Source organism: Caloenas nicobarica, chromosome 37 (genome assembly GCF_036013445.1).
Source record: "Caloenas nicobarica isolate bCalNic1 chromosome 37, bCalNic1.hap1, whole genome shotgun sequence".
NCBI lineage: Eukaryota > Metazoa > Chordata > Aves > Columbiformes > Columbidae > Caloenas > Caloenas nicobarica.
In genome coordinates this window covers 1,335,414-1,362,206 of record NC_088281.1, presented here as the reverse complement: position 1 = coordinate 1,362,206, position 26,793 = coordinate 1,335,414, and the positions used below count along the sequence as shown (strand labels likewise).

General features: G+C 53.3%; 1 protein-coding gene across 1 annotated transcript in view; it reads right to left on the bottom strand.

Moving 5' to 3' along the window:
* The window catches only part of LOC136001060 (olfactory receptor 14J1-like), a gene marked incomplete at its 5' end in the record, with an annotated part of 38,899 nt that extends 12,410 nt beyond the window's left edge, over positions 1–26,489 (bottom strand). Inside the window, one exon of the mRNA XM_065655108.1 lies at positions 26,028–26,489. Within this exon, the coding sequence (XP_065511180.1) occupies positions 26,028–26,489 (462 nt within the window). The remainder of the gene's footprint in view (positions 1–26,027) is intronic.
* Between the last annotated feature and the right edge of the window lie 304 nt (positions 26,490–26,793).

The window sequence follows — 26,793 nt, the reverse complement described above, 5'->3', positions numbered from 1 at the left end:
AAGACCCCAAACACCTCTCCAACTTTGTCCCACCTCATCTAGCCGGTGGAGAATCCCAAGACCCCAACGATCTCCCCAACTTCACCCCACCTCATATGGAGGATGTTGAACCCCAACCAAGACACCAAACACCTCTCCAACATTGTCCCACCTCATCTAGAGGGTGGAGAACCCCAAGACACCAAACATCTCCCGCAGTGTTGTCCCACGTCATCCAGAGGATGTTGAACCCCAACATCTCACTCAATTTTGTCCCACCTGGAGGATATTGAACCCCAAGACCCCGAACACCTCCTCAACTTCATGCCTTCTTCACCTGGAGGATGTTGAACCCCAACCAAGACTCCAAACATCTTTGCCAACTTTGTCCTACCTCATCTGGAATGTGGAGAACCCAGGACTCCAAAACATCTCCCGCAGTGTTGTCCCACCTGGGGGATGGAGTATCCAAGACCCAACCATCTCCCCCAACTTCATCTCTCCTCATCTAGCCGGTGGAGATCTCCAAGACCCCCAACATCTCCCTCAGTGTTGTCCCACCCGGAGGATGTTGAACCCCAACCAAGACCCGCAAACATCTCCCCAAATTCATCACTCTTCCCCTGGAAGGATGGAGAAACCAAGACATAAACCATCTCCCCCAATGTTCTCCCACCTCACGCTGACAACGTTGAACTCCAAGACTCCAAGATCTCCCCAACTTTGTCCCACCTGGAGGATGTTGAACCCCAACTGAGACCCCCAAACATCTTCCCAACTTCATCCAACCTCATCTGGAGGATGGAAAACACAAGACCCTAACATCTCCCGCGAACTCCTCCTGATTGGTGAGTGGAGGGGGTGGGGTGGGGTGGGGTCTGTGGGCGGGGCCTGCCAGGGGCAGTGGCCACTGCTGCTCTCCCAGGGAAGTTCATCTGGATCCATTTTGGGGCCACCAGGAAGTTGGTGTCACCCAACAAGACGTGTGAGTGGGCGGAGGGCCCAGCAGGGGCCATCTAGTTGGCCGGCGTCTACTTGTCCATCATCCATCTGTCCATCCATCCGTCCCTCCACATGGCCATCCCTCCATCTCCTCATCCCACCACCCACCTGACCCTCATTCTCCATCTCCTGGTGTCTCCACCCTCATCTGTCCATATGTCCATCCCCATCTTCTCACCCATCTCCTGGTCCCTCCGTCTCCATCCCCTGGTGTCTCCATCACCTCGTGTCTCTGTCCATCTGTCCATCCCGAGCTCCTCACCCACCACCCACCCGACCCTCCCTCTCTTGGTGTGTCTATCTCCTCATCCATCCATCTCCTCACATCTCCCTCTCCTGGCCCCTCCATCTCACAGAATCACAGAAATCAGGGATTGGAAGGTGTAAGAGTCGGTCCGAAGAACAGTACTTGCCTGAACATCGTCATCAGGGACTTGGAGAACAGATGTCCTGATAGAAAGAATCGGACAACGACTTGGAGAGAGGCCTGACGAAAAAAATTGTGTTGTACAGGTCTCTCCAACCCGGGGGCTACAGGTAACAATGGCTGCTGTACGGATTCCACCTGCTGCCGCAGCCAGACTTGCCCCCACCTCCTAAAAGGAATGGTGTTCTACAGGTCTCTCCCACCTGGGGACTACAGCTGCTGTGCAGAAGATGGATTTTCACCTGCTGCCTCAGCCAAACTTGCCCCCACCTCCTCCCTGCTACTAAGGCCAGTGAAGAAGAGCATGCGCAGAGGCTTGACGAAGGTCTTGAGGTCACCCAATGGACCAGTAAGAGACCCCTGAACCGAGGTGATGCAGGCACAGACGGGTTCTGGCAAGCGAAGCGGGGACTCTTCAGGCCTGCGCAGTTCAGCCTGGATTGCGAAACAAAGGCAGAGATTGGCCTCAATCCATGGGAGCAGAGCGGGGTGAAGAAGCAGGAAAGACGATTCCCGACGGGACATCGCTGAGCTCTCCCCACCAAAGGATCACGGATCACAACGGAGAACCGGCAGGACTCTTCTCATGGCACCTGAGACCATAGGGACGCCTTTGGATCTCGTAGTGGTAGCCAACCCTTTTTTCCCCCTTTCTTTTCTTTCCTTTTTCTCCACTCTCTCCATCACGTGCTGCTTTACGGGCAAAATAAATAAAGAAATATTAATGATTGAATTACAACCTCTTGGCTTTTTGATTGCCTCAATTTTGCAATTCAAGATCAAGGTGAATGAAGCATCACGAGTCCATCACCGAATGGACCGTGACAGGCCTGGAGCACAAGTCTTATGAGGAGCAGCTGAGGGACCTGAGGCTGTTTAGCTTGGAAAAAAAGAGACTGAGGGGAGACCTTATCGGTCTCTACAACTACCTGAGAGGAGGTTGTAGCGTGGTGGGTGTTGGTCTCTTCTCCCAAGCAGCAAGTGATAGGACGAGAGGAAATGGTCTCAAGTTGTGCCAGGGAAGGTTCAAACTGGATATTAGGAGGCATTTCTTCATGGAAAAAGTTGTGAAGCAGTGGAACAGGCTGCCCAGGGAAGTGGTGGAGTCACCATTCCTGGAGGTGTTTAAAAGACATTTAATTGGGTTTCTTAGGGACATGGTTTAGTGCTAGAGTTGGGTTATGGTTGGACTCGATGATCCTGAGGGTCTCTTCCAGCTGAAATTATTCTATAATTCTATTGACAAATCAAATTCAGGGCGGTTATTCCCTTTAATGCCAGTTACAGGCCTGCAGTGTTACGTGAGGTGCCAAGGCTCTCGCACACCCCTACATGCACTGGGCAGGGACAGCGATGGTCCTGTCCAGGGCAGCCATCCCCATCCACAGCGAGTGTGGGACAGACACCCCAGACAGCACTGCAGACAGATTCGGTGCCTTTGTGCAAGAAACTCATTCCCACCTCTGAAGCATCGCAAGATCTGTCCCTTCTCTATCCAGTAGATGTAGGGCAGCCCATGAATAGGAAGCGCATCACACCGCGGTGTCCATGCGTATAGCTACACTTCCAAATCTCCTTTTTTTCTTTTCACCATCCTATTCTCACCCCCTTGATAACACAATCAAGGAACAGACAAACCATTGTCACCTTGGGCCTGTCAGCAGCACCTTGTCATTCCTAGAGATCAGTGACACGTCTGCCCAAGTACCTCAGGGGCAGCAGAGACGCCACTGACAAAACACACGTTTCCTTCCAGGTCTGTCATTCCCAGCCCTGTTTCTCTCTGGCCTTGGGGACAGCAGGGCTTGCTCACTCTCCTGTTGCCCAGTTTCAGCCCTAACTTTCCATCTGCCAAGCACTGTGACATTGCTCTGCTCTGAAGTCAAACCTTTGCACACATGGGGACCTGGATTCTTGAGACCAACCAGATTTCCCTAAGCCTCTCAGAGCTTGGCCGGGTGCTACAGCTGAGGTGCCACAGCCCAACTGTGCACTGATGCCCTCAGCCAAGGGCACAGCCAGGACAAGCTGCAGCCTGTGCTGTTTGACACCCATGGAGTCACTGCCAGGCGTGGTGGGACAAGTCACACAGCTTGGGGTGCTGCAATGGCTGGGTACGGGCTTTTCAGGAGAGACGGGCTGGATGGGTCAGCAGTGGGATTCCCTCAGAGTGAAGAAGTTGCTTGGATGTTTGGAGCTCCTTTATGTGGGGAGTGACAAGATGGGTTTTCCCTTGTGAGTGAGGGCACCAATGACAAAGCCCTGGGGCTGTGGGGGCACATGGCCATGCCCCCCAACAATCTGGTGTCACTGAAAGTGGGGCACAGCAGTCAGGGAGAGGCACCTGGATAAGGAGGAGAAAGCAGCACTGAAAGACTGTGCTAGGGAAATTGGAAGTTATTTCCTTTTTCTTGAATAAACTCTTGATGGAACCCCTTTTCTTTAGGGAGCACCGGGGGCTCCCTGGGCAAGTAGTCCCTGCCCTCGCTGGAATTGGAGGGACCGTGGCTGCAGCAGTCCAGAGAGAGTCCAGACCTTGACAAATTTGGGGTTCCACCATCAGGAATCTCTGAAGTTTTAAAATTAGAAGCGGCCAGTCCTGTATCGGGGCAGGAGAATAACCCCATCCATCAGGACAGAGCAGGACCTGACACGCTGAGCAGGGACCCTGAGGAGAAGGGCCTGGGCACTACAAGGGCCGCCACACAAGCCCGTGCTGCACGCTCACCATGAACACGGCAGCTGCACCCGGGGCTGCATGAGGAGGAGCGTGGGGACCCAGATACCTGGAGTTCTCATCCCATTCGGTTCAGCACTGGTGTGACCCCACACACACGGGTATGTGCCAGTGTGCGGCTCCCAGTTTGGAGAAGCAGGGAGGAACTGGAGAGTGCAGGGCTGTGCCAAGGCAGGGTTCAGGACCTTGTGCACATGGTGTGGGATGCTGAGGGACCTGGGCTGCTCTGGCTCAGCAGCGCTGGGGAGGCTGCAGCAGTGTAGGAGTAGCCTGAGAGTGCTGGAAGGGTGGTTTCAGAGATGGTGGAGGTTTTCTTCATAGTGGGAAACAGCACGAGAAAGAAATAATGGCACACAGTGCAGCTGGGGAGGTCCAGGCTGGACATGAGCAGCAAGGAATGTGAGTGGAAGGGCAGTGCTGTGGTGGAGCAGGTCACCCAGAGGGAGTCTGCATCAGCCCAAGGCTTTGTGCTTCAAGGAGCAGCTGGGGAGGATGGAGAGAGATCAGCAAAGGAAGGAAGATGCTCAGACAAGAGCAAGGTGGGGCAGCAGGGGGGATGTGTCCAGCCTGCAGGGAAAGAGGTGCAGGGGATGCCACAGCATAGGACAGGCTGTTGTGGAGATGATCAAGGGATGTAAAGAGGCTGAAAGCCCCCAACAGACATGAGCTCCTTCTCCCCTTGGCTGTGGCTGTTGTCTCCAGCTCTGATGCCTGTGAGGAGACACCTTGTCCTTACAGCACAGGGGCCTCATGGCCTCCTTGTCCCCAGCCAGGAACCTGGGAGGTGTGGGACCATAGTCCTGCCCTTGGCCTTGCACAGCCCCACATCACACTGTCCCAGGAAGGGCCCTGGGCAACGTGGGAGGGACAGGATCTGCCTTCCCAGGGCTGGGGGTCAGGGCTTGGCCCTTTGGTTAATGAAACACATCCAGGTTTAGTGATCATCAGAGAGAACTTCACCTTGATTTTCCTGACCTGTCATCTCTGCCTCCAGTTTTCTTCTCTAACCAAATCTTGGGGTCATTTCCTCAATAGTGTCCTTCAGTGGGACTCATTAACATTACAAGAAACTTTGGAGTTTGAATCTGACTTGGGCTTCTTCAGAGGTTTTATTCAAATTCCTCCAGGGTCTGAGGTCCATGGACTCAGCAGCAAACCCACCAGAGGGGTCATTAAAGCGCCTTGGGCTGCTCCCGTGCTGCTGAGCTGGGCTGGGCTCCTGGGACACAGGGAGCTCATGGCAAGCGGCAGTGCTGCAGAGAGACAGCTCTGCCCAGGAGCAGCTCCTCTGCAAAGCGCAGCAGGGCTGAGGGCTCTGCCTGGGGATCTCAGGAGATGAGCAAGGCAGAGAGAGATGAAAGGTGGTCAGGACTGGGAGGATGACTGAGAGCTCACTCGAGGAGAAATCTTTGCAGCCCTTGCCATGGTAAGTCTCTGTGTGCAGGGCAATGCAGCTGTAGCTCCGGGAGGCATCTCCTAAAGTTAGCACAGGCACAGCTTGAGGGATCTGTAAGGAGGGGGCTCTTGTCAGGCAATTTTGAACAGCTGTGAAGCTGGGTGAGCACCCAGGGGTGCCCAGAGCTGTCCTGCAGAGCAGGGTCCCTGCACCCCAGGGCTGTGCCGGGGCAGGGACTCTGCCGCCTGCCAGGGTCAGCGCTCAGCCTGCCCGGGGGAGATCCCCATGGTGCTGTGGGGGGAAGCTGTGCGGGGAAGGAGCGACCCCTATCAGGGCAGGAAAGGTGCTTCTGCTGTGGAGAGGATGCTGTGTGGATCAGAGCTGCTCACAGCTCCAGATCACCCCCAGGATTTTTCCAAGTGGATGCCTCAAGCAGAAGATCAATGCAAGGATTACCAGACAGATAGGGAGCTTTCCTGAGCCTGTCTTTTCTGTTTCCTATCCCGAGGGTTCGGGGGGCACAGGAAAGGAGAAAAGGAAAATGAGCTCTCCTGCTTGAACAAGTCACTGAGACTCCTGAACTGCAACTCAGAGTCACCAGTACATCTGCCAGAAGCCTCATAACATCCCTTCAGCTGCTGCTCTGCCTGTGGACAGCACCAGCATCACATCTTGCTGAACCCATCAGCCTTAGTCTGACCTGTCCTGTTTTCCAACCTGCAAACAGGAAGATGCCCCCAGGCAGTGCCCTGTGAACAGGCAGGATCTGTAGGGCTGGAGTGAGGGCACAGAGGGTGGGATGGGGTCTGTGAGCATTGACAGGGAAGAGACATGGACAGGGAAACACCTCCCATGGGGAGAATCTCCAGGCAGCAGGGAAATGATCAGAAATGACAGGAAAATAAAACTGGCATTGTTATCAGAGGGAGAACACAGAAAATTCCGTATGATCCCTGCAGTGCAGATCCCTCCTGTGAGCAGCCCCCTCGCCTCCTCTCCCACCCAGCAAAGCCTCTGCCCTCAGGGCCGGGGGCTCCAAGGCATGAAGCAGCTCCTGTGCAGCCAGAGCTCCAGTTCCCTCTGCAGAGCACAGGGGCTGAGAGCAGCTGCCCGGCAATGCTGGTGTGTGGGAGGTGGCTGCACAGCTGGGGAAGGGTGACGCTGTCGGAGTGCCCGGCTGCCTCTGCCCTGGCCTCTCTCACACCCACCCTCACCGCAGTTTCCTTCTTGCTCCACTGCTCTGGGTCACTGTTGGTGTGATCTGGTTCTTGCTGTCAGGCTCTCTGGGGATGGGAGTTTCAGCTGCAGAGTCACAGCCTGATCTTGTGGGTCCTTTCCTGCAGCTGTGTCCATGGGAACACGTGTCCCAGCTTTGCTCTGACCTGTAGGGCTGTGGGCAATGCAGTGTGTGGGGCTGGGGAAAGAGCTGAGTCTCCCTGAATCAGATGCCATCATTAGGACTCTTGGCTGTCTCCTTGAGTGTTTTTTTTCCAAGCTGTGAGCTTCCCTCCAGGATGCAAACCTGTCCTATAGCACGTTAGCATTATCTGAATTACTCATGCAGAAGTGCAGAGATGCTATGATGGAAGAAATGCTGTTTGGTTTGTGAAATGAGCCGTGTGTGTCCTGGGCTAAACATGTGGTGCTGAGATCTGAGGAAAGGGTGGGACATGTCATGGTCTGAGGTGGGTCCCTCTGCTCTCAGCAGTGCCTGGTGGCTTTTCAGGGTAACATGGCAGTGTGATCAGCCTCCATCTCAGAAAGGTGCCAGCCCAGGGCAGCTGGAGCAAGACAGAGGGACAGAGCAGCTGCCCTCACTCTGCACTGACCCACAGGCATCCTCTGGTCTCGCAGGACTTGCTCTGTTCTCCCTGAGTGCAGCAGAAATGCTGAGGGTTTCTGACACCCAACAACACTCCCCAGGCTGTGAGAGGAGAAGGAGCTGTAGAAACGCCAAACCTCTCAAACTCAGTTTCTCAGGTCTGGGGGTACAGATGCTGACAGTCCCTTCTGCAGCAGGAGCGGTTCCATCTGACAAAGCTGAACCCCAGGACTGGCCCCTGCCCCACCCCATCACACAGGCTCAGGCTGACTCCTCAAGAGCCCCTGGGCAGAGACCCTGCTCTTCATTGCACACTCATCAAGCACCGACCAGGGCTCCAGCCAGGACGTTCTCCTGGAAAAAGAAAAGGGTCTCTTTGTGGGAGGGTCTGTGGGAAATGGCTTTGGTTTTTCCCAGAGAAGTCTCATCTAAACTGTCACTGTCTTTTCCTCCTTGCACAGGTCCTCATGCCCACAGGCAGCAAATGTCCAACAGCAGCTCCATCACCCAGTTCCTCCTCCTGGCGTTCACAGACACACGGGAGCTGCAGCTCTTGCACTTCTGGCTCTTCCTGGGCATCTACCTGGCTGCCCTCCTGGGCAACGGCCTCATCATCACCACCATAGCCTGTGACCAGCACCTCCACACCCCCATGTACTTCTTCCTGCTCAACCTCGCCCTCCTCGACCTGGGCTCCATCTCCATCACTGTCCCCAAATCCATGGTGAACTCACTGTGGGATACCAGGGTCATTTCCTTTGCAGGATGTGCTGCCCAGGTCTTCTGTGTATTTTTCTTGTTTGGTGCAGAGTTTTCTCTCCTCACTGTCATGTCCTACGACCGCTACGTTGCCATCTGCAAACCCCTGCACTACGGGACCCTCCTGGGCAGCAGAGCTTGTGTCCACATGGCAGCAGCTGCCTGGGCCACTGGGTTTCTCAATGCTCTGCTGCACACGGCCAATACATTTTCACTGCCACTGTGCAAGGGCAATGCCCTGGACCAGTTCTTCTGTGAAATCCCACAGTTCCTCAAGCTCTCCTGCTCAGATGCCTCCCTCAGGGAACTTGGGCTTCTTGTGGTTAATGTCTGTTTAGGATTTGGGTGTTTTGTGTTCATTGTGCTCTCCTACGTGCAGATCTTGAGGGCTGTGCTGAGGATCCCCTCTGAGCAGGGACGGCACAAAGCCTTTGCCACGTGCCTCCCTCACCTGGCCGTGGTCTCCCTCTATGTCACCACTGCCTTGTTTGCCTACCTGAAGCCCCCCTCCATCTCCTCTCCTTCTCTGGACCTGGTGGTGTCTGTTCTGTACTCGGTGGTGCCTCCAGCAGTGAACCCCCTCATCTACAGCATGAGGAACCAGGAGCTCAAGGATGCCCTGTGGAAACTCATATCTTAGTGTTTTCTGAAGCAATAAACTGTCCATCTCCTTCTACATAGCAGTTTTAACGTAACTAGTTACAGGCCCAGCCTCTCATCTCTATTTTTTGTTGTTATTGATGGTTTTTTTGTTGTGATAACATCGTCATCCCCTTTCTAAATTACTATCTGCTTTTCTTTTATAACCACTGGCTGTGTAAATGAGGAGCCATGATCTGTGTGTATTTAAACAAAATAAAGGGTCCTGTAGTGACTTCATGTTCACTATATCCTTCCTGCAAGGCCTTTTGGAGCTGCAGGGACAGTTCCTGTGTGCATGGGAGGAGGGGAAAAGAGTCCAGCCTGGCAGCACTGCCAGGGAGCACCAGCGCTTGGCCTTCCAGAGCTGTTCTCGTTCCACTCCCACACTCTCCTTCTCATCCCTTGTGTTGGTGCAAGGCCTGAGTGCTCTGGCAGCCTGGTCACCGTCCTGCTGTGTGTGAGTCCTGTGAGTGCAGGCAGGGACAGGCAATGGGCGCTGCTGTGACAGAGCTGGCCTCACAACAGCCTTTCCAGAAAGAAAGGTGATCTCCTATGGGCAGGCCCTCAAGGTTTAGGTCTTTTTACAAACCTTCTCTCAAAAACTTGCCCACGTAAGTGGCCACAGATGCAAACAGCAGGGTACAGCTGCACAGTGTGTGTGTGCAGGGCTGGGCACTTCAGCAGTGTCCTCTCACAGCCAGGCCTCCTGCCAGAGACCTGCAGGACCAGCAGAGCAGGGGCTGGGCTGTGCCCCTGTGCACTGGACACCCCGCGGAAGCTGCCCCAGGGCATCGTCATGGACTGGCCCCTCACAACCAACATTTCCAGCACTGGCCTCTCTCCCCATCTCGCAGAGGTTGTTCTTCCCTCCATGGATGGACATTGAATGAGTTGTTCACCAGTCCGAGTTTGTATTGTACAGATGAGATGTGAGCACGCACATCGTGTACGTGAGGTGACATGAACGCGAGTGAGCACAAACACCATCAACTATTCCTTGGGGTTCCCTGAAGGCCTGTGGCACAGACAAGGTCTTGAGGTCACTTCATGTTGGGAGGAACATCCCGTGGGAAACCACCTGAATGCAGCACTGGGATGTGCTTCCTTGAACTGAGGTCCCGTGTCCATTCCTCATGACATGGGACATCTCAGATGAGTGCAGAGCAGGGTGACACACCACAGGGCTGAGGTGTTTCCCATCCTTTGGGAGTGGAACAGGAGGCCATAGGGACACTGTGACTCCTGCCTCTGTGTTGAAAAGGAACAGGATCTGAGCATCCCTGGGTCCATCAGAAGCCGATGAGGCCAGCTCAGATATGGATGCTTGATGGAACCCTGACATTTCTGTGTGTGACTCCAGGAACAAACCCCAGTGGCCCAGTGAGATTCATCTCAGCTGCCTTGGACAGGCGCATTGGAAGTCCTCCAGTCTGCTATGTCACCCTTGCCTGTGATTCTGGATTGTGCTGTCCAAAGTACCATAGACACCAGAATGGATCTGGGGTCCTTAGCAAATTCAGACCTCAAACCCATCTTCAAGAAGAGCAGGAACAGGAACTGGGAGAATAACAGGCTGGCCACCCTACCTCCCTCCCTGGGAAGGGGATGGGACATGTCGTCCTGCAGCCATTTCCAGGAACGTGAAGGGCAAGGAAGGGATTGCTGAACACAAATGGACAGGGGAAAGAAAGGCATGTTGTGTACAGGGTGTTTGCAAGGCCTCAGACGTGGTCTCCTTCTGGGCAGAGTGGTGCTGATGGGGCTCAAGAAGTGGATGCTGGGTGGGAAGTTGGCTGAACCATCAAGCCCAAATATCACCAGTGGTACAAAGTCCTCCATGAAGCCAGTTACCAGTGTCATCTCTCAGTGACTGGCACTTGGGCCAACACTGTTGAATGTCTTTATTCTCCCCTTCCATGATGTAACAGAGTGCACATTCAGTGCCTTTGTGGATGGTGCAAACCTGGGTGGAGGCCTTGAGCAACCTCCCCTGGTTCACCCTGCCCTGAGCAGGAGAGTGAGACAAGATGAGTGAGACAAGGGCTCTCTTCAAATCTTATTCTGTGATTTGAAATACTTTTTGCCTTGGAGAGGTTTCTGGAAGAAAATACGTAGAAGAATAGTAAAAACAAAAAAGCAGAAGTGGAGATATAGAAGTGTTAATATAAGTATAGCAGTTCCAGCGAGGAGTGCTTTTCACTCACATTGTTAGTAGGAAATATATTTGACAAATTCGAAAAAATGTGAGGAAGCGAGATGGATGTCTAGGGCCTGTGGGAAAGAAGGGAGGTGTAGGACCATGTAGAACACACTTCAGTCTTGGTTGGGTCCTGCGTGCTACGGAGGGGGATGGATGGGTGTGGTATTATGAGGTCAGTTGTGTCTCAGTAACTCCTAATCCAGTAAGCAGCGTGTGGCTGTGAAGGGGACTGTGGGGTCAGTTCTGTCTTTGGAGGTGACAGCCCAGCAGAAGGAACGTGGCTGGGAAAGAAGCTCTGCCAAAGTACCCACAGCCCCTACCCAGGAAGAGCAGGAACAGGGCTGGGAAAGGGACTGGGAGGTCACACATACGAGACGAGCAATCGGGCCCAGTCAGCATGGCTTTATGAAAGGCAGGTCCTGCTTGACCAACCTGATCTCCTCCTGTGACAAGGTGACCGGCTTAGCAGATGAGGGAAAGTCTGTCGTGGGGGAGTGAATCCGCCACACAGGCTGTGGATGTTGTGCACTTAGACTTCAGTAAAGCCTTTGACACCGTATCCCACAGCATCTCCTGGAGAAGCTGCAGCTCATGGCCTGGATGGTGTATCTGCAATGGATAAAGAACTGGTTGGAGGGCCGGGCCCAAAGAGTTGTGGTGAACGGAGCCAAATCCAGTTGGCGGCCGGTCATGAGTGGTGTTCCCAGGGCTCAGTATTGGCGCCAGTTCTGTTTAATCTCTTTGTCAATGATCTGGACGAGGGGATCGAGTGCACCCTCAGTAAGCTTGCAGGTGACACCAAATTGGGTGGGAGTGTTGATCTGCTGGAGGGTGGGAAGGCCATACAGAGGGATCTGGACCGGATGAAATGATGGACTGAGAACAATTGTATGAGGTTTCTGACCATGCTGCCATATGGTGTGGAATATCTCTTTGGTCAGTTGGGGTCAGCTGTCCTGGCTTGGTCCCCTCCCACCCTTTAGCCACATCCAGCCCTCTTGTTTTTGGGGCAGACTGAGAAACACCGAAGGCCTTGAAGCTGTGCCAGCACTGCTCAGCAACAACAAAAATGTCAGCGTGTTCTCAAAGCTATTTTGGCCACCAAGTAAAGCACAGAACAGCAGGGAAGGAGTGTTGATCTGCTGGAGGATAGGAAGGTCATATAGAGCGATCTGGATGAGCTGGATTGATGGGCTGAGGCCAGTTGTCTGAGGTTCAACAAGGGCAAGTCCTGGGTCCTGCACTTCGGTCACAACAACCCCATGAAGGCTCCAGGCTCAGGGAAGAGTGGCTGGAAAGCTGCTCGGCAGAAAGGGATCTGCGGGTGTTGACTGACAGCAGCTGAACAGGAGCCAGCATGTGCCCAGGTGGCCAAAAAGGCCACCAGCATCCTGACGTGCACCAAGAATAGCACAGCCAGCAGTACCAGGGCAGTGACCTTCCCGTGTACTGGGCACTGGTGAGGCCCCACCTCGAATCCTCTGTTCAGCTCTGGCCCCCTCGCAAAGGGAAAGACCATGAGGTGCCGGAGCAAGTTCAGAGAACGGCAAAAGAGCTGGTGAGGGTCTGAAGCACAAGTTTTATGAAGAGCGGCTGAAGGACCTGAGGCTGTTTAGCCTGGAAAAAAAGAGACAACCCTGTTCTCAACCCCTTGATAACACAATCAAGGAACAGACAAACCATTGTCACCTTGGGCCTGTCAGCAGCACCTTGTCATTCCTAGAGATCAGTGCCCAAGTACCTCAGGGGCAGCAGAGACGCCACTGACAAAACACACGTTTCCTTCCAGGTCTGTCATTGCCAGCCCTGTTTCTCTCTGGCCTTGGGGACAGCAGGGCTTGCTCACTCTCCTGTTGCCCAGTTTCAGCCCTAACTTTCCATCTGCCAAGCACTGTGACATTGCTCTGCTCTGAAGTCAAACCTTTGCACACATGGGGACCTGGATTCTTGAGACCAACCAGATTTCCCTAAGCCTCTCAGAGCTTGGCCGGGTGCTACAGCTGAGGTGCCACAGCCCAACTGTGCACTGATGCCCTGAGCCAAGGGCACAGCCAGGACAAGCTGCAGCCTGTGCTGTTTGACACCCATGGAGTCACCACCAGGCGTGGTGGGACAAGTCACACAGCTTGGGGTGCTGCAATGGCTGGGTACAGGCTTTTCAGGAGAGACGGGCTGGAAGGGTCAGCAGTGGGATTCCCTCAGAGTGAAGAAGTTGCTTGGATGTATGGAGCTCCTTTATGTGGGGAGTGACAAAATGGGTTTTCCCTTGTGAGTGTGGCCACAATGACAAAGCCCTGGGGCTGTGGGGGCACATGACCAGTCCCCAACAATCTGGTGCCACTGAAAGTGGGGCACAGCAGTCAGGGAGAGGCACCAGCATAAGGAGGAGAAAGCAGCACTGAAAGACTGTGCTAGGGAAATTGGAAATTATTTCTTTTTTCTTGAATAAACTCTGGATGGAACCCTGCTACTGCTGCCATTTTAGTGGCCACTTTCTGGGCTCAGGAGAGTCCTGGAGGCCAGGGCCCCTTTTCTTTAGGGGGCACCGGGGGCTCCCCGGGCGAGCGGTCCCTGCCCTCGCTGGAATTGGAGGGACCGTGGCTGCAGCAGTCCAGGGAGAGTCCAGACCTTGAGAAATTTGGGGTTCCACCATCAGGAATCTCTGAAGTTTTAAAAGGAAAAATAACCAGTTCTTTATCAGGGCAGGAGAACAACCCCATACATCAGAACAGAGCAGGACCTGACACGCTGAGCAGTGACCCTGAGGAGAAGGGCCTGGGCACTACAAGGGCCGCCACACAAGCCCGTGCTGCACGCTCACCATGAACACGGCAGCTGCACACGGGGCTGCATGAGGAGGAGCGTGGGGACCCAGACACCTGGAGTTCTCATCCCATTCGGTTCAGCACTGGTGTGACCCCACACACACGGGTGTGTGCCAGTGTGCGGCTCCCGGTTTGGAGAAGCAGGGAGGAACTGGAGAGTGCAGGGCTGTGCCAAGGCAGGGTTCAGGACCTTGTGCACATGGTGTGGGATGCTGAGGGACCTGGGCTGCTCTGGCCCAGCAGCGCTGGGGAGGCTGCAGCAGTGTAGGAGTAGCCTGAGAGTGCTGGAAGGGTGGTTTCAGAGATGGTGGAGGTTTTCTTCATAGTGGGAAACAGCACGAGAAAGAAATAATGGCACAACATCCAGCTGGGGAGGTCCAGGCTGGACATGAGCAGCAAGGAATGTGAGTGGAAGGGCAGTGCTGTGGTGGAGCAGGTCACCCAGAGGGAGTCTGCATCAGCCCAAGGCTTTGTGCTTCAAGGAACAGCTGGGGAGGATGGAGAGAGATCAGCAAAGGAAGGAAGATGCTCAGACAAGAGCAAGGTGGGGCAGCAGGGGGGATGTGTCCAGCCTGCAGGGAAAGAGGTGCAGGGGATGCCACAGCATAGGACAGGCTGTCGTGGAGATGATCAAGGGATGTAAAGAGGCTGAAAGCCCCAACAGACATGAGCTCCTTCTCCCCTTGGCTATGGCTGTTGTCTCCAGCTCTGATGCCTGTGAGGAGACACCTTGTCCTTACAGCACAGGGGCCTCATGGCCTCCTTGTCCCCAGCCAGGAACCTGGGAGGTGTGGGACCATAGTCCTGCCCTTGGCCTGGCACAGCCCCACATCACACTGTCCCAGGAAGGGCCCTGGGCAACGTGGGAGGGACAGGATCTGCCTTCCCAGGGCTGGGGGTCAGGGCTTGGCCCTTTGATTAATGAAAGAAAACCAGGTTTATTCAGCATCAGAGAGACCTTCACCCTGCTTGTCCTGACTTGTCGTCTCAACCTCCAGTTTTCTTCTCTAACCAGACCCTGGGGTCATTTCCTCAGTAATGTTCCTCAGTGGGACCCATTAACATTACAAGAAACTTTGGAGTTTGAATCTGACTTTTGACTTCTTGAGAGGTTTCTTCTACTGCGTCTCAGAGACTGAGGTTCATGGACTCAGCACCAAAGCCACCAGAGGGGTCATTAAAGCGTCTTGGGCTGCTCCTGTGCTGCTGAGCTGGGCTGGGCTCCTGGGACAGAGGGAGCTCATGGCAAGCGGCAGCGCTGCAGAGAGACAGCTCTGCCCAGGAGCAGCTCCTCTGCAAAGCGCAGCAGGGCTGAGGGCTCTGCCTGCAGCACCGAGGGCAGAGGAACCAGGGAGAGAGCGGAAATGCAGTCTGGGGTGGGAGGATGCTGAGAGATCACTGTGGGAGAAATCTTCGCAGATATGATGCCTGTGGCTGTAGGGCATTGCATCTGCAGATCATGGTAGGATCTCAGAAAGCTGTCACATTGCAGAGCCTGCAAGAGACGTAAGTAAAACTCTCAGAGATTCTCTGATGCAAAGGAAGAGGATGTGCTGCAGTGCAGGGATTGCCTTCTGCACCGTCAGAGTGACAAGACATGAATGCTGTGTTCTGCCAAGGATGGCTGTGGGGTGTAAATGTAAATGTGCAGGCAGGAGTGCCCAGGGCTGTCCTGCAGAGCAGGGTCCCTGCACCCCAGGGCTGTGCCGGGGCAGGGACTCTGCCGCCTGCCAGGGTCAGCGCTCAGCCTGCCCGGGGAGATCCCAACAACACTGAGGGGAGAAGCTGTGGGGGGAAGGAGCGACCCCCGGCAGGGCAGCGTCCTTCTGCTGCTGGGTTCTCCGTTGGTCAGGGCTGCTCTTCCAATAGGAGGTTTCTAGGAGAAGATCTATACAGGTATTACTACAAAGATAAGGAGTTTTCCCAAGTCTGTCCTTTCAGTTTCCTATTCCAAGACTTGGGGAGTGGGGGGATGGAGGACAGGATAAATGAAAAAGGAGCTCTCCAGTTTTAACAAGTCACTGAGACTCCTGAAGTGCAAGTCTGAGTGATCAGCCGATCTGCCAGAGGCCTTGTAACATCCCTTCAGCCACCCCTCTGCCCATGGACAGCAGCAGCATCACCTTGGCTGGACACATCTGACTTAGTCTGACCCGTCCTTTTTTGCAGCCTGCAAACCTCTGCTCTCAGCAGTCCTGGTGGCTTTTCAGGGTAACATGGCAGTGTGATCAGCCTCCATCTCAGAAAGGTGCCAGCCCAGGGCAGCTGGAGCAAGACAGAGGGACAGAGCAGCTGCCCTCACTCTGCACTGACCCACAGGCATCCTCTGGTCTCGCAGGACTCGCTCTGTTCTCCCTGAGTGCAGCAGAAATGCTGAGGGTTTCTGACACATGAGAACACTCCCCAGGGGGGTTGCAGGATTGGATTAGATGATCTTTCAAGGTCCCTTCCAATCCCTAACATTCTGTGATGCTGTGATTCTCTGAAGCTGTAAAAAAACCTTTCAAATTTCATTTTACCATCCTGTTTCATTCTCTGTCACTGTGCAGATGCTGACAGGCCCTTCTGCACCAGCAGCAGTTTCAGATGACAACTTTGAACCCCAGGTGTGTCGCCTGCCCCCCGTTCCATGACCCCTGCTGCAGAGCAGGGCTGACTCCTGGGCAGCCAGCGGGCACAGGCCCTGCTCCTCACGGCACCTCCAGCCAGCAGCACCCAGGGCTCAGCCACGGACCCGAAGGAAGGTCTGGAAAAGGACAAGGGGTGTGGAGCAGGGGAGGGTGTGTGAGAAACGGCTTTGATTTTGCTCAGAGAAGTCTCCCCTAACTTATCACTGTCTTTTGCTCCTGTGACAGTGCCCCATGCTCATCAGCAAATGTGCAACAGCAGCTCCATCACCCAGTTCCTCCTCCTGGCGTTCACAGACACACGGGAGCTGCAGCTCTTGCACTTCTGGCTCTTCCTGGGCATCTACCTGGCTGCCCTCCTGGGCAACGGCCTCATCATCACCACCATAGCCTGTGACCAGCACCTCCACACCCCCATGTACTTCTTCCTGCTCAACCTCGCCCTCCTTGACCTCGGCTCCATCTCCAGCATTGTCCCCAAATCCATGGCAAATTCTTTATGGGACACCAGGGACATCTCATACTCGGGATGTGCTGCACAGCTCTTTTCGTTTGCCTTCTTGATACTAGCAGAGTATGCTATGCTCACCATCATGTCCTACGACCGCTACGTTGCCATCTGCAAACCCCTGCACTACGGGACCCTCCTGGGCAGCAGAGCTTGTGTCCACATGGCAGCAGCTGCCTGGGCCACTGGGTTTCTCGTTGCTCTGCTGCACACGGCCAATACATTTTCACTGCCACTGTGCAAGGGCAATGCCCTGGACCAGTTCTTCTGTGAAATCCCCCAGATCCTCAAGCTCTCCTGCTCAGATGCCTCCCTCAGGGAAGTTTGGCTTTCTGTGGTTACTCTCTTAGTAATATTTGGGTGTTTTGTGTTCATTGTGCTGTCCTATGTGCAGATCTTGAGGGCCGTGCTGAGGATCCCCTCTGAGCAGGGACGGCACAAAGCCTTTGCCACGTGCCTCCCTCACCTGGCCGTGGTCTCCCTGTTTGTCAGCACTGCCATGTTTGCCTCTCTGAAGCCCCCCTCCATCTCATCCCCATCCCTGGACCTGGTGGTGTCTGTTCTGTACTCGGTGGTTCCTCCAGCAGTGAACCCCCTCATCTACAGCATGAGGAACCAGGAGCTCAAGGATGCCCTGTGGAAACTGATGACTGGATTTCTTCCGAAGCTATAAACTGTCTCTGTCTTCTTCTACATACGAGTTATAGTCTAACTCATTGCAGGTTCATCCTGTGTGCAGTATTTTTTGTCTCTAGTTGTGTTTTTCTCTTATGATAATACTGTAATTCCATTTTTAGTTCACTGCCTGCTTTTCTTTTCTCAGTGAGTGTCTGTGTCCATGAGGAATCATGCTCCCTGTGTTTAAGCAAAATAAAGGGCTCTCCGGCAAACTGTTTTCTGCTGACATCCGAACTCCAAGACCTTTTTCAAGCTGCAGGGACAGTTCCTGTGTGCATGGGTGGAAGGGGAAAGAGCTCTCGCTTGGCAGCACTGCCAGGGAGCACCAGCGCTTGGCCTTCCAGAGCTGTTCTCGTTCCACTCCCACACTCTCCTTCTCATCCCTTGTGTTGGTGCAAGGCCTGAGTGCTCTGGCAGCCTGGTCACCGTCCTGCTGTGTGTGAGTCCTGTGAGTGCAGGCAGGGACAGGCAATGGGCACTGCTGTGACAGAGCTGGCCTCTGTAACAGTACTTCTATAAAGACGAGTGATCTCCTCAGGGCAGTGCCGTAAGGCTTAGGTCTTCTTACAAACCTTCTCTCAAAAACTTGCCCACGAAAGTGGCCACAGATGCAAACACCAGTGTCCAGCTGCACAGTGTGTGTGTGCAGGGCTGGGCACTCAGCAGTGTCCTCTCACAGCCAGGCCTCCTGCCAGAGACCTGCAGGACCAGCAGAGCAGGGGCTGGGCTGTGCCATGTGCACTGGACACCCCATGGAAGCTGCCCCAGGGCATCGCCATGGACTGGCCCCTCACAACCACCATTTCCAGCACTGGCCTCCCTCCCCAGCTCACAGAGGTTGTTCTTCCCTCCATGGAGAGACACTGAATGAGTAGGTCAGCAGTCCAAGTTTGTATTGTACACATGAGATGTGAGCACGCACATCGTGTACGTGAGGTGACATGAACGCGAGTGAGCTCAAACACCATCAACTATTCCTTGGGGTTCCCTGAAGGCCTGTGGCACAGACAAGGTCTTGAGGTCACTTCATATTGGGAGGAACATCCCGTGGGAAACCACCTGAATGCAGCACTGGGATGTGCTTCCTTGAACTGAGGTCCCCGTGTCCATTCCTCATGACGTGGGACATCTCAGATGAGTGCAGAGCAGGGTGACACACCACAGGGCTGAGGTGCCTCCTGTCCTTTGGGAGTGGCAACAGGAGGCCTGAGAGACACTGTGACTCCTACCTCTGTGTGTAAAATGGAGAGACTCTGTCTCTGAACATCCCTGGGTGCAGAAGGAGCCCATGAGGCCAGCTCAGATGTCAATGCTTGACGGAACCCTGGTATTTCTGTGTGTGACTCCAGGAACAAACCCCAGTGGCCCAGTGAGATTGATCTCAGCTGCCTTGGACAGGCTCATTGCAAGTGCTCCAGTCTGCTATGTCGCCCTTGCCCGTGATTCTGGATTGTGCTCTCAAAAGTGCCATAGACACCAGAATGGTTCTGGGGTCCTTAGGAAACGCAGACCTCAAAGCCATCTTCAAGAAGAGCTGGACTAAGAACTGGGAGAATAACAGGCTGGCCACCCTACCTCCCTCCCTGGGAAGGGGATGGGATATGTCATCCTGCAGCCATTTCCAGGAACGTGAAGGAAGGGATTGCTGAACCCCAATGGAGAGGGGCAAGAAAGGCATGTTGTGTGCAGGGCGTTTGCAAGGCCTCAGCCATGGTGTGCTTCTGGGCAGAGTGGTGCTGATGGGGCTCAAGAAGTGGATGCCGGGTGGGAAGTTGGCTGAACCATCAAGCCCAAATATCATGAGTGGTACAAAGTCCTCCGTGCAGCCAGTTATCAGTGTCATCTCTCAGTGACCGGCACTTGGGCCAGCACTGTTGAACATCTTTATTCTCCCCTTCTATGATGTAACAGAGTGCACTTTCAGCTCCTTTGTGGATGATGCAAAACTTGGGTGGGCGCCATGAGCAACCTCCCCTGGTTCACCCTGCCCTGAGCAGGAGAGTGAGACAAGATGAGTGAGACAAGGGCTCTCTTCAAACCTGAGGTATTCTGTGATTTGGAATAATAATTGCTTTGGAGAGGTTTCTGGAGAGAGAATAGGTAGAGGAATCGTAAAAAAAAAAAAAAAAGGCAGAAGAGGAGATATATAAGGTGTCAACATAAATACAGCAGTTCCAGTGAGGAGTGCTTTTCACTTCACATTGTTACTAAAAAAGATATTTGACAAATTTGAACAAGGAGAGGAAGCAGATGGGTGTCTGCAGCCTGCAGGGAAAGAGGCACAGGTGTAGGACCGTGTAGAACAGCCTGTGATGGAGATGGCAAAGGGCGCTGGTGAGGCTGGAAGGGACCAACAGAACCCAGGTCTCTGTCCCCTTGGCCATGGCAGTTGTCTCTGCCACTGAGGCCTGGGAGAAGACACGTTGTCCTCATGGCACTGGGGCCTCGTTGCCTCCTTGCAGCCCCATGGGGAAGCTGGAAGGTGTTGTACCAGTGTTGTCCTTCCCTCGGCCTTGCACACCCACATCCCACAGTCCCAGGAAGAGCCCTGAGCTGTGTGTGAGGGGCAGCCCCATTGCCTGGGGCTCATGGCTTCTCCTTTCTGCTTCAGAAAGCAAACCAAGGGGTTTCTCAGCATCAGAGCTGAGGAAAACACTAAAAGGAGACCTCACGGTGGCTACAGCTTCCTCACAAGGGGAGAAGGAAGGGTAGGTACTGAGCTCTTCTCTGTGGTGACCAGTGACAGAACCCAAGGGAATGTAAGAAGGATGTGCCAGGGGAGGTTCAGTTGGACATGAGGAAAAGGTTCTTCGCCCAGAGGTGCTGGACACTGAACAGGCTCCCCAGGGAGGTGTCACGGCCCCAAGCCTGACAGTGTTCAAGAAGAGACTGGACAAAGCCCTCAGACACACGGTGTGAACTGTGTGGTTGTCCTGTGCAGAGACAGGAATTGGACTCCATGATTCTGGTGGGTCCCTTCCAACTCAGGACATTCTATGATTCCATGTTTTCATTGTACAGATGAGTTGTAAGCATACACATCATGTGCCTGTCCACTGTGTGCATGTGGTAAGATGAACCCAAGGGAGCACAAATGCTATCAGCTCTTCCTTCAGGTGCCATAAAGGTCAGTGGGACAGAGATGGTGTTCAGGGGTCTCTTCCAACCTGCGTTATTGTAGGATTCCATGAATCTTTTCTTGGAGAGCTCTTTCATGTCAGAATAGACAGAGGAAGAAGAAAGAAAAAGAGGCAGAAGCAGAGACATAAAATGCCCCAGTGTAAATACAGCAGCTCCTCTGAGGAACGTTTCTCCACTCAAACCCTTGATAGGAAATCTATTAGATACATTTGATGAAACCAGCTTAGTTTTACCTGCTCACACACTGGAGCACAAGGAGGGCAATGGCTGGGTACGATGTCATGTGCTCAGCTGTGTCTCAGGAACTCACAGTCCAGTAGGAAGCCAATGGCTGTGGAGGGGACTGTGAGTCACTTGTGCCCCTGCAGGGGACAGGCCAACAGCAGGAACAGGGCTGGGAAAGGACTGGGAGGTCTCACATACGAGACGAGCAATCGGGCCCAATCAGCATGGCTTTATGAAAGGCAGGTTCTGCCTGACCAACCTGATCTCCTCCTGTGACAAGGTGACCGGCTTAGCAGATGAGGGAAAGTCTGTCGTGGGGGAGCGAATCCACCACACAGGCTGTGGATGTTGTGCACTTAGACTTCAGTGAAGCCTTTGACACCGTATCCCACAGCATCTCCTGGAGAAGCTGCAGCTCATGGCCTGGATGGTGTATCTGCGATGGATAAAGAACTGGTTGCAGGGCCGGGCCCAAAGAGCTGTGGTGAACGGAGCCAACCCCAGTTGGCGGCCGGTCACGAGTGGTGTTCCCAGGGCTCAGTATAAGGCCAGTTCTGTTTAATCTCTTTGTCAATGATCTGGACGAGGGGATCGAGTGCACCCTCAGTAAGTTTGCAGGTGACACCAAATTGGGTGGGAGTGTTGATCTGCTGGAGGGTGGGAAGGCCACACAGAAGGATCTCGACCGGATGAAATGATGGACTGAGAACAATTGTATGAGGTTGCTGACCTTGATGCCATATGGTGTGGAATATCTCTTTGGTCAGTTGGGGTCAGCTGTCCTGGCTTGGTCCCCTCCCACCCTTTAGCCACATCCAGCCCTCTTGTTTTTGGGGCAGACTGAGAAACACCGAAGGCCTTGAGGCTGTGCCAGCACTGCTCAGCAACAACAAAAATGTCAGCGTGTTCTCAAAGCTGTTTTGGCCACCAAGCAAAGCACAGCACAGCAGGGGAAGGAGTGTTGATCTGCTGGAGGGTAGGAAGGCCATACAGAGGGATCTGGACGAGCTGTATTGATGGGCTGAGGCCAGTTGTCTGAGGTTCAACAAGGCCAAGTCCCGGGTCCTGCACTCGGGTCACAACAACCCCGTGAAGGCTCCGGGCTCAGGGAAGAGTGGCTGGAAAGCTGACCGACAGAAAGGGATCTGTGGGTGTTGACTGACAGCAGCTGAACAGGAGCCAGCGTGTGCCCAGGTGGCCAAAAAGGCCACCAGCATCCTGACGTGCACCAAGAATAGCACAGCCAGCAGTACCAGGGCAGTGCTCATCCCCTTGTCCTCAGTGCTGGTGAGGCCCCACCTGGAATCCTGTGTTCAGTTTTGGGCCCCTCACTATAGGAAAGACCTTTACGTTCTGGAGCAAGTTCAGAGAAGGGCAATGGATCTGGTGAAGAAGCTGGAGAAGAAGTCTTAGGAGGAGCGGCTGAGAGAACTGGGGCTGTTTAGCCTGGAGAAAAGGAGGCTGAGGGGAGACCTTGTCACTGTCTATAACAGTCTGATAGGAGGTTGGAGCAGGGAGGGTGTTTGTGTCTTCTCCTGAGTAGCAAGTGATAGGACAAGAGGAAATGGCCTCAAGTTGTGCCAGGGGAGGTTTAGATTGGATATTAGGAAAAAATTCTTCTTGGAAATGGTTGTTGGGCATTGGAACAGGCTGCCCAGGGAAGTCACGAGGTCACCATCCCTGTAGGTGTTTAAAAGGAGTTTAGATGAGGTTCTTAAGGGAGATAGTTTAGTGCTTGAGTCAGATTATGGTTGGACTCGATGATCCTGAGGGTCTCTTTCCGCTGAAACGATTCTATGATTCCGTGATACCAACTGGATAATTCTTCTATCACTTCTTCTCAGTGCTCTTCATGTACCTGCCTCTTTGCCTACAGTGCTGAAACTTTTCTAATTAAGCACAGAAGTCTTGAATACTAGATGTAAATGATGGAAGTGACATGTCTTTATCAGTCTTGTCTGATACCTGCCAGTCCAGGCAAACACCTCAGGTATACTGGGGCCTCTCGAGGTTTGCACTGGGTGCTTATAGTGAGACCATGGAGCTCATCCTGAAAAACTGAGAACTCCCCTCAAAACTGAAAAAACAAACCAAACCAACAACAACAACAAGAACAAAAAATTCCACACTTTCTTAATCAGATGAAATAATTCAATATTTCCAATAAAATGTCTGTGAAATTTCTATACTGCTAAAATATGAATTTTCAGAATGTATATGTAGTGTGGGAGTTGAAACATTGACCTTTCCCTGTGCTTGCATTGCCAGAATTCTGTCTATCATGATGTGTATAAATCCCCCTGAACATCCAGGAGTTTCTACCTGTCCTTAATCATCTCAGCATGTCTGAAGTCATCTCTTCAGAAGCCTGTCTGGACATTTGCACTTTCCATTGCTCCCCAGAGGTTCTTCCTCCTCTCACTCTTTGCTCGTTCAGAGCCTCTCAGCTCTCTCCCTGCTTTGAGCTTCAGGCAGGTAACGTCTTTCAGCAGTTGCTGTCGTACTCCCTATAGGCGACTCAATTATGGCAATGGACCTCACTGGAAACTACTTAATTTAACCATAGAACTGAGAAACATCATTAAGTTCTATTGTGTTTTCTTTTTTTTCTCCTTTCTTTGTTTCCTCTAATTAAAAATTCCCCCGGTGCCTGTTTAATCCAGTTCTCTAAGGAAACATGAACTAATTCCTGCAAAGAACCTGCAACAATCAGGTGCAAACTTCCATGCAGAATCTGATGTAAAGAAATGTGATGTAAATCCCAGGGGGCCAATGAGCAAAACAGGGAGTTTGGGGAGCTGATTAGAGATTTCCTGCTAACAATTTGAGTAGAGAAACAGTCTTCATAGGAACTGCTCTGTTTCTGTTGTCACCTTTTAGGTCTCCTCCTCTGCCTCTTTTTTCCTTTTTTTTTGTCTTGTTCCTCCACCTATTCTGTCTTCCAAAACCTTTCCAAGAGGAAGATTCCTTGAATCACAGACTAACTCAGGTTTGAACATCCTCTTGTCTCACTGTCCTGCTCAGGGCAGGGTGAACCAGGTGAGGCTGTCCAAGGCCTCTGCCCAGCTTTGCACCATCCACAAAGGAGCTGAAGGTTCACTCCGTCACCTCATTCAGGGGGAGAATAAAGACATTCACCAGTGCTGGCCCGAGTGCTGGTCCCTGAGGGATTCCACTGGTAACTGACTGCAGGGGGGGCTTTGTACCACTGGTGACATTTGGCCTTCATCATCCAGCCAGCTTCCCACCCAGCATTCACTTCTTGAGCCCAGAGAGCACCAATCCCACTTTAAGGACACCATGGGAAACCACGTCTGACACCCTGTGAAATTCCATGTATAGAACATGCCTTTCTTTCCCTGCCCATTTGGGTTCAGCAATCCCTTTCTTGTTTTCCAAGTGCCTGGACATGGCTGCAGGAGGACTTGTCCCACTCCCTTCCCATGGAAGGACACAGGCTGACCAGCCTGTAATTCTCACAGTTCTCATTGCTGCCCTTCTTGAAGACAGGTTTGACAACTGCCTTTTCCAAGGACCTCAGAACCCCTCTGATTGCTCTGGCAGGTTTCAGACCACAATTCAGACTCACAGGTAAGGATGACATAGCAGACAGGAGCACGTGAGATTGATCTGCCTGGGCCAGTGGCGTTTGTTCCTGGAGTCACACACAGAAATGTCAGGTTCTGTCAGGTGTCCACATCTGAGCCGGCCTCGTGGGCTCCTTATGCACCCAGGGATGTTCAGAGACAGAGTCTGTCCCTTTTACACACAGAGGCAGGAGTCACAGTGTCCCTCTGGCCTCCTGTTGCCACTCCTAAAGGACGGGAGACACCTCAGCCCTGTGGTGTGTCACCCTGCTCTGCGGTCATCTGAGATGTCCCACGTCATGAGGAATGGACACGGGACCTCAGTTCAAGGAAGAAGATCCCAGTGGGTTGTTTCCCATGGGCTGTTACTCCCAATGTGAGTGACCTCGATGTTTGTCCCACAGGCCTTCCTGGCACTCCCAGGAATAGCTGATGGCATTTCTGCTCACTCGTGTTCATCTCACCTCATGTACATGATGTGCATGCCCATATCTCATCTGAACAATGCAAACATGGACTTCTGACCTACTCATTCAGGAAAAAATTCTCAATCTGGTGTGACAGCCCAGTGCTGGAAAGGGAGGTTGTGAGGGGCCAGTCCATGACGATGCCCTGGGGCAGCTTCCGTGGGGTGTCCTGTGCACAGGGGCACAGCCCAGCCCCTGCTCTGCTGGTCCTGCAGGTCTCTGGCAGGAGGCCTGGCTGTGAGAGGACACTGCTGAGTGCCCAGCCCTGCACACACACACTGTGCAGCTGTACCCTGCTGTTTGCATCTGCATGTCACTTCAGCATGTTCTGCAGAGAAGCTTGGAAGAAGAGCTAAACCTTCAGGCCCTGACCATAGGAGATGACCTTTCTTTCTGGAAAGGCCGTTCTGAGGCCAGCTCTGTCACAGCAGTGCCCATGGCCTGTCCCTGCCTGCGCTCACAGGACTCACACACAGCAGGACAGTGACCAGGCTGCCAGAGCACTCAGGCCTTGCACCAACACAAGGGATGAGAAGGAGAGTGTGGGAGTGGAACGAGAACAGCTCTGGAAGGCCAAGCGCTGGTGCTCCCTGGCAGGGCTGCCAGGCTGGACTCTTTTCCCCTCCTCCCATGCACACAGGAACTATCCCTGCAGCTCCAAACAGGCCTTGCAGGAAGGATATATATTGAAAAACAAGTCACTACAGGATGCTTTATTTTGTTTAAATACACAAAGATCATGGCTCCTCATTTACACAGCCAGGGGTTATAAAAGAAAAGCAGACAGTGAATTAGAAAGGGGATGAAAATGTTATCACAATTTAAAAAAAGGCTAATAATGAGAGAAAATACAGATGGGAGGCTGGACCTGTAACTAGTTACATTAAAACTGCTATGTAGAAGGAGATGAGCAGTTTATTGCTTCAGAAAACACTAAGATATGAGTTTCCACAGGGCATCCTTGAGCTCCTGGTTCCTCATGCTGTAGATGAGGGGGTTCACTGCTGGAGGCACCACCGAGTACAGAACAGACACCACCAGGTCCAGGGATGGGGAGGAGATGGAGGGGGGCTTCAGGTAGGCAAACATGGCAGTGCTGACAAACAAGGAGACCACGGCCAGGTGAGGGAGGCACGTGGCAAAGGCTTTGTGCCGTCCCTGCTCAGAGGGGATCCTCAGCACGGCCCTGAAGATCTGCACATAGGATACCACAATGAACACAAAACACCCAAATCCTAAACAGAAACTAACCACAATAAGCCCAGCTTCCCTGAAGTAGGAGAGTGAGCAGGAGAGCTTGAGGATCTGGGGGATTTCACAGAAGAACTGGTCCAGGGCATTGCCCTTGCACAGTGGCAGTGAAAATGTATTGGCCGTGTGCAGCAGAGCATTGAGAAACCCAGTGGCCCAGGCAGCTGCTGCCATGTGGACACAAGCTCTGCTGCCCAGGAGGGTCCCGTAGTGCAGGGGTTTGCAGATGGCAACGTAGCGGTCGTAGGACATGACAGTGAGAAGAGAATACTCTGCACCAAACAAGAAACCTAAAAAGAAGACTTGGGCAGCACATCCTGCAAAGGAAATGACCCTGGTATCCCACAGAGAGTTGGCCATGGATTTGGGGACAGTGATGGAGATGGAGCCCAGGTCGAGGAGGGCGAGGTTGAGCAGGAAGAAGTACATGGGGGTGTGGAGGTGCTGGTCACAGGCTATGGTGGTGATGATGAGGCCGTTGCCCAGGAGGGCAGCCAGGTAGATGCCCAGGAAGAGCCAG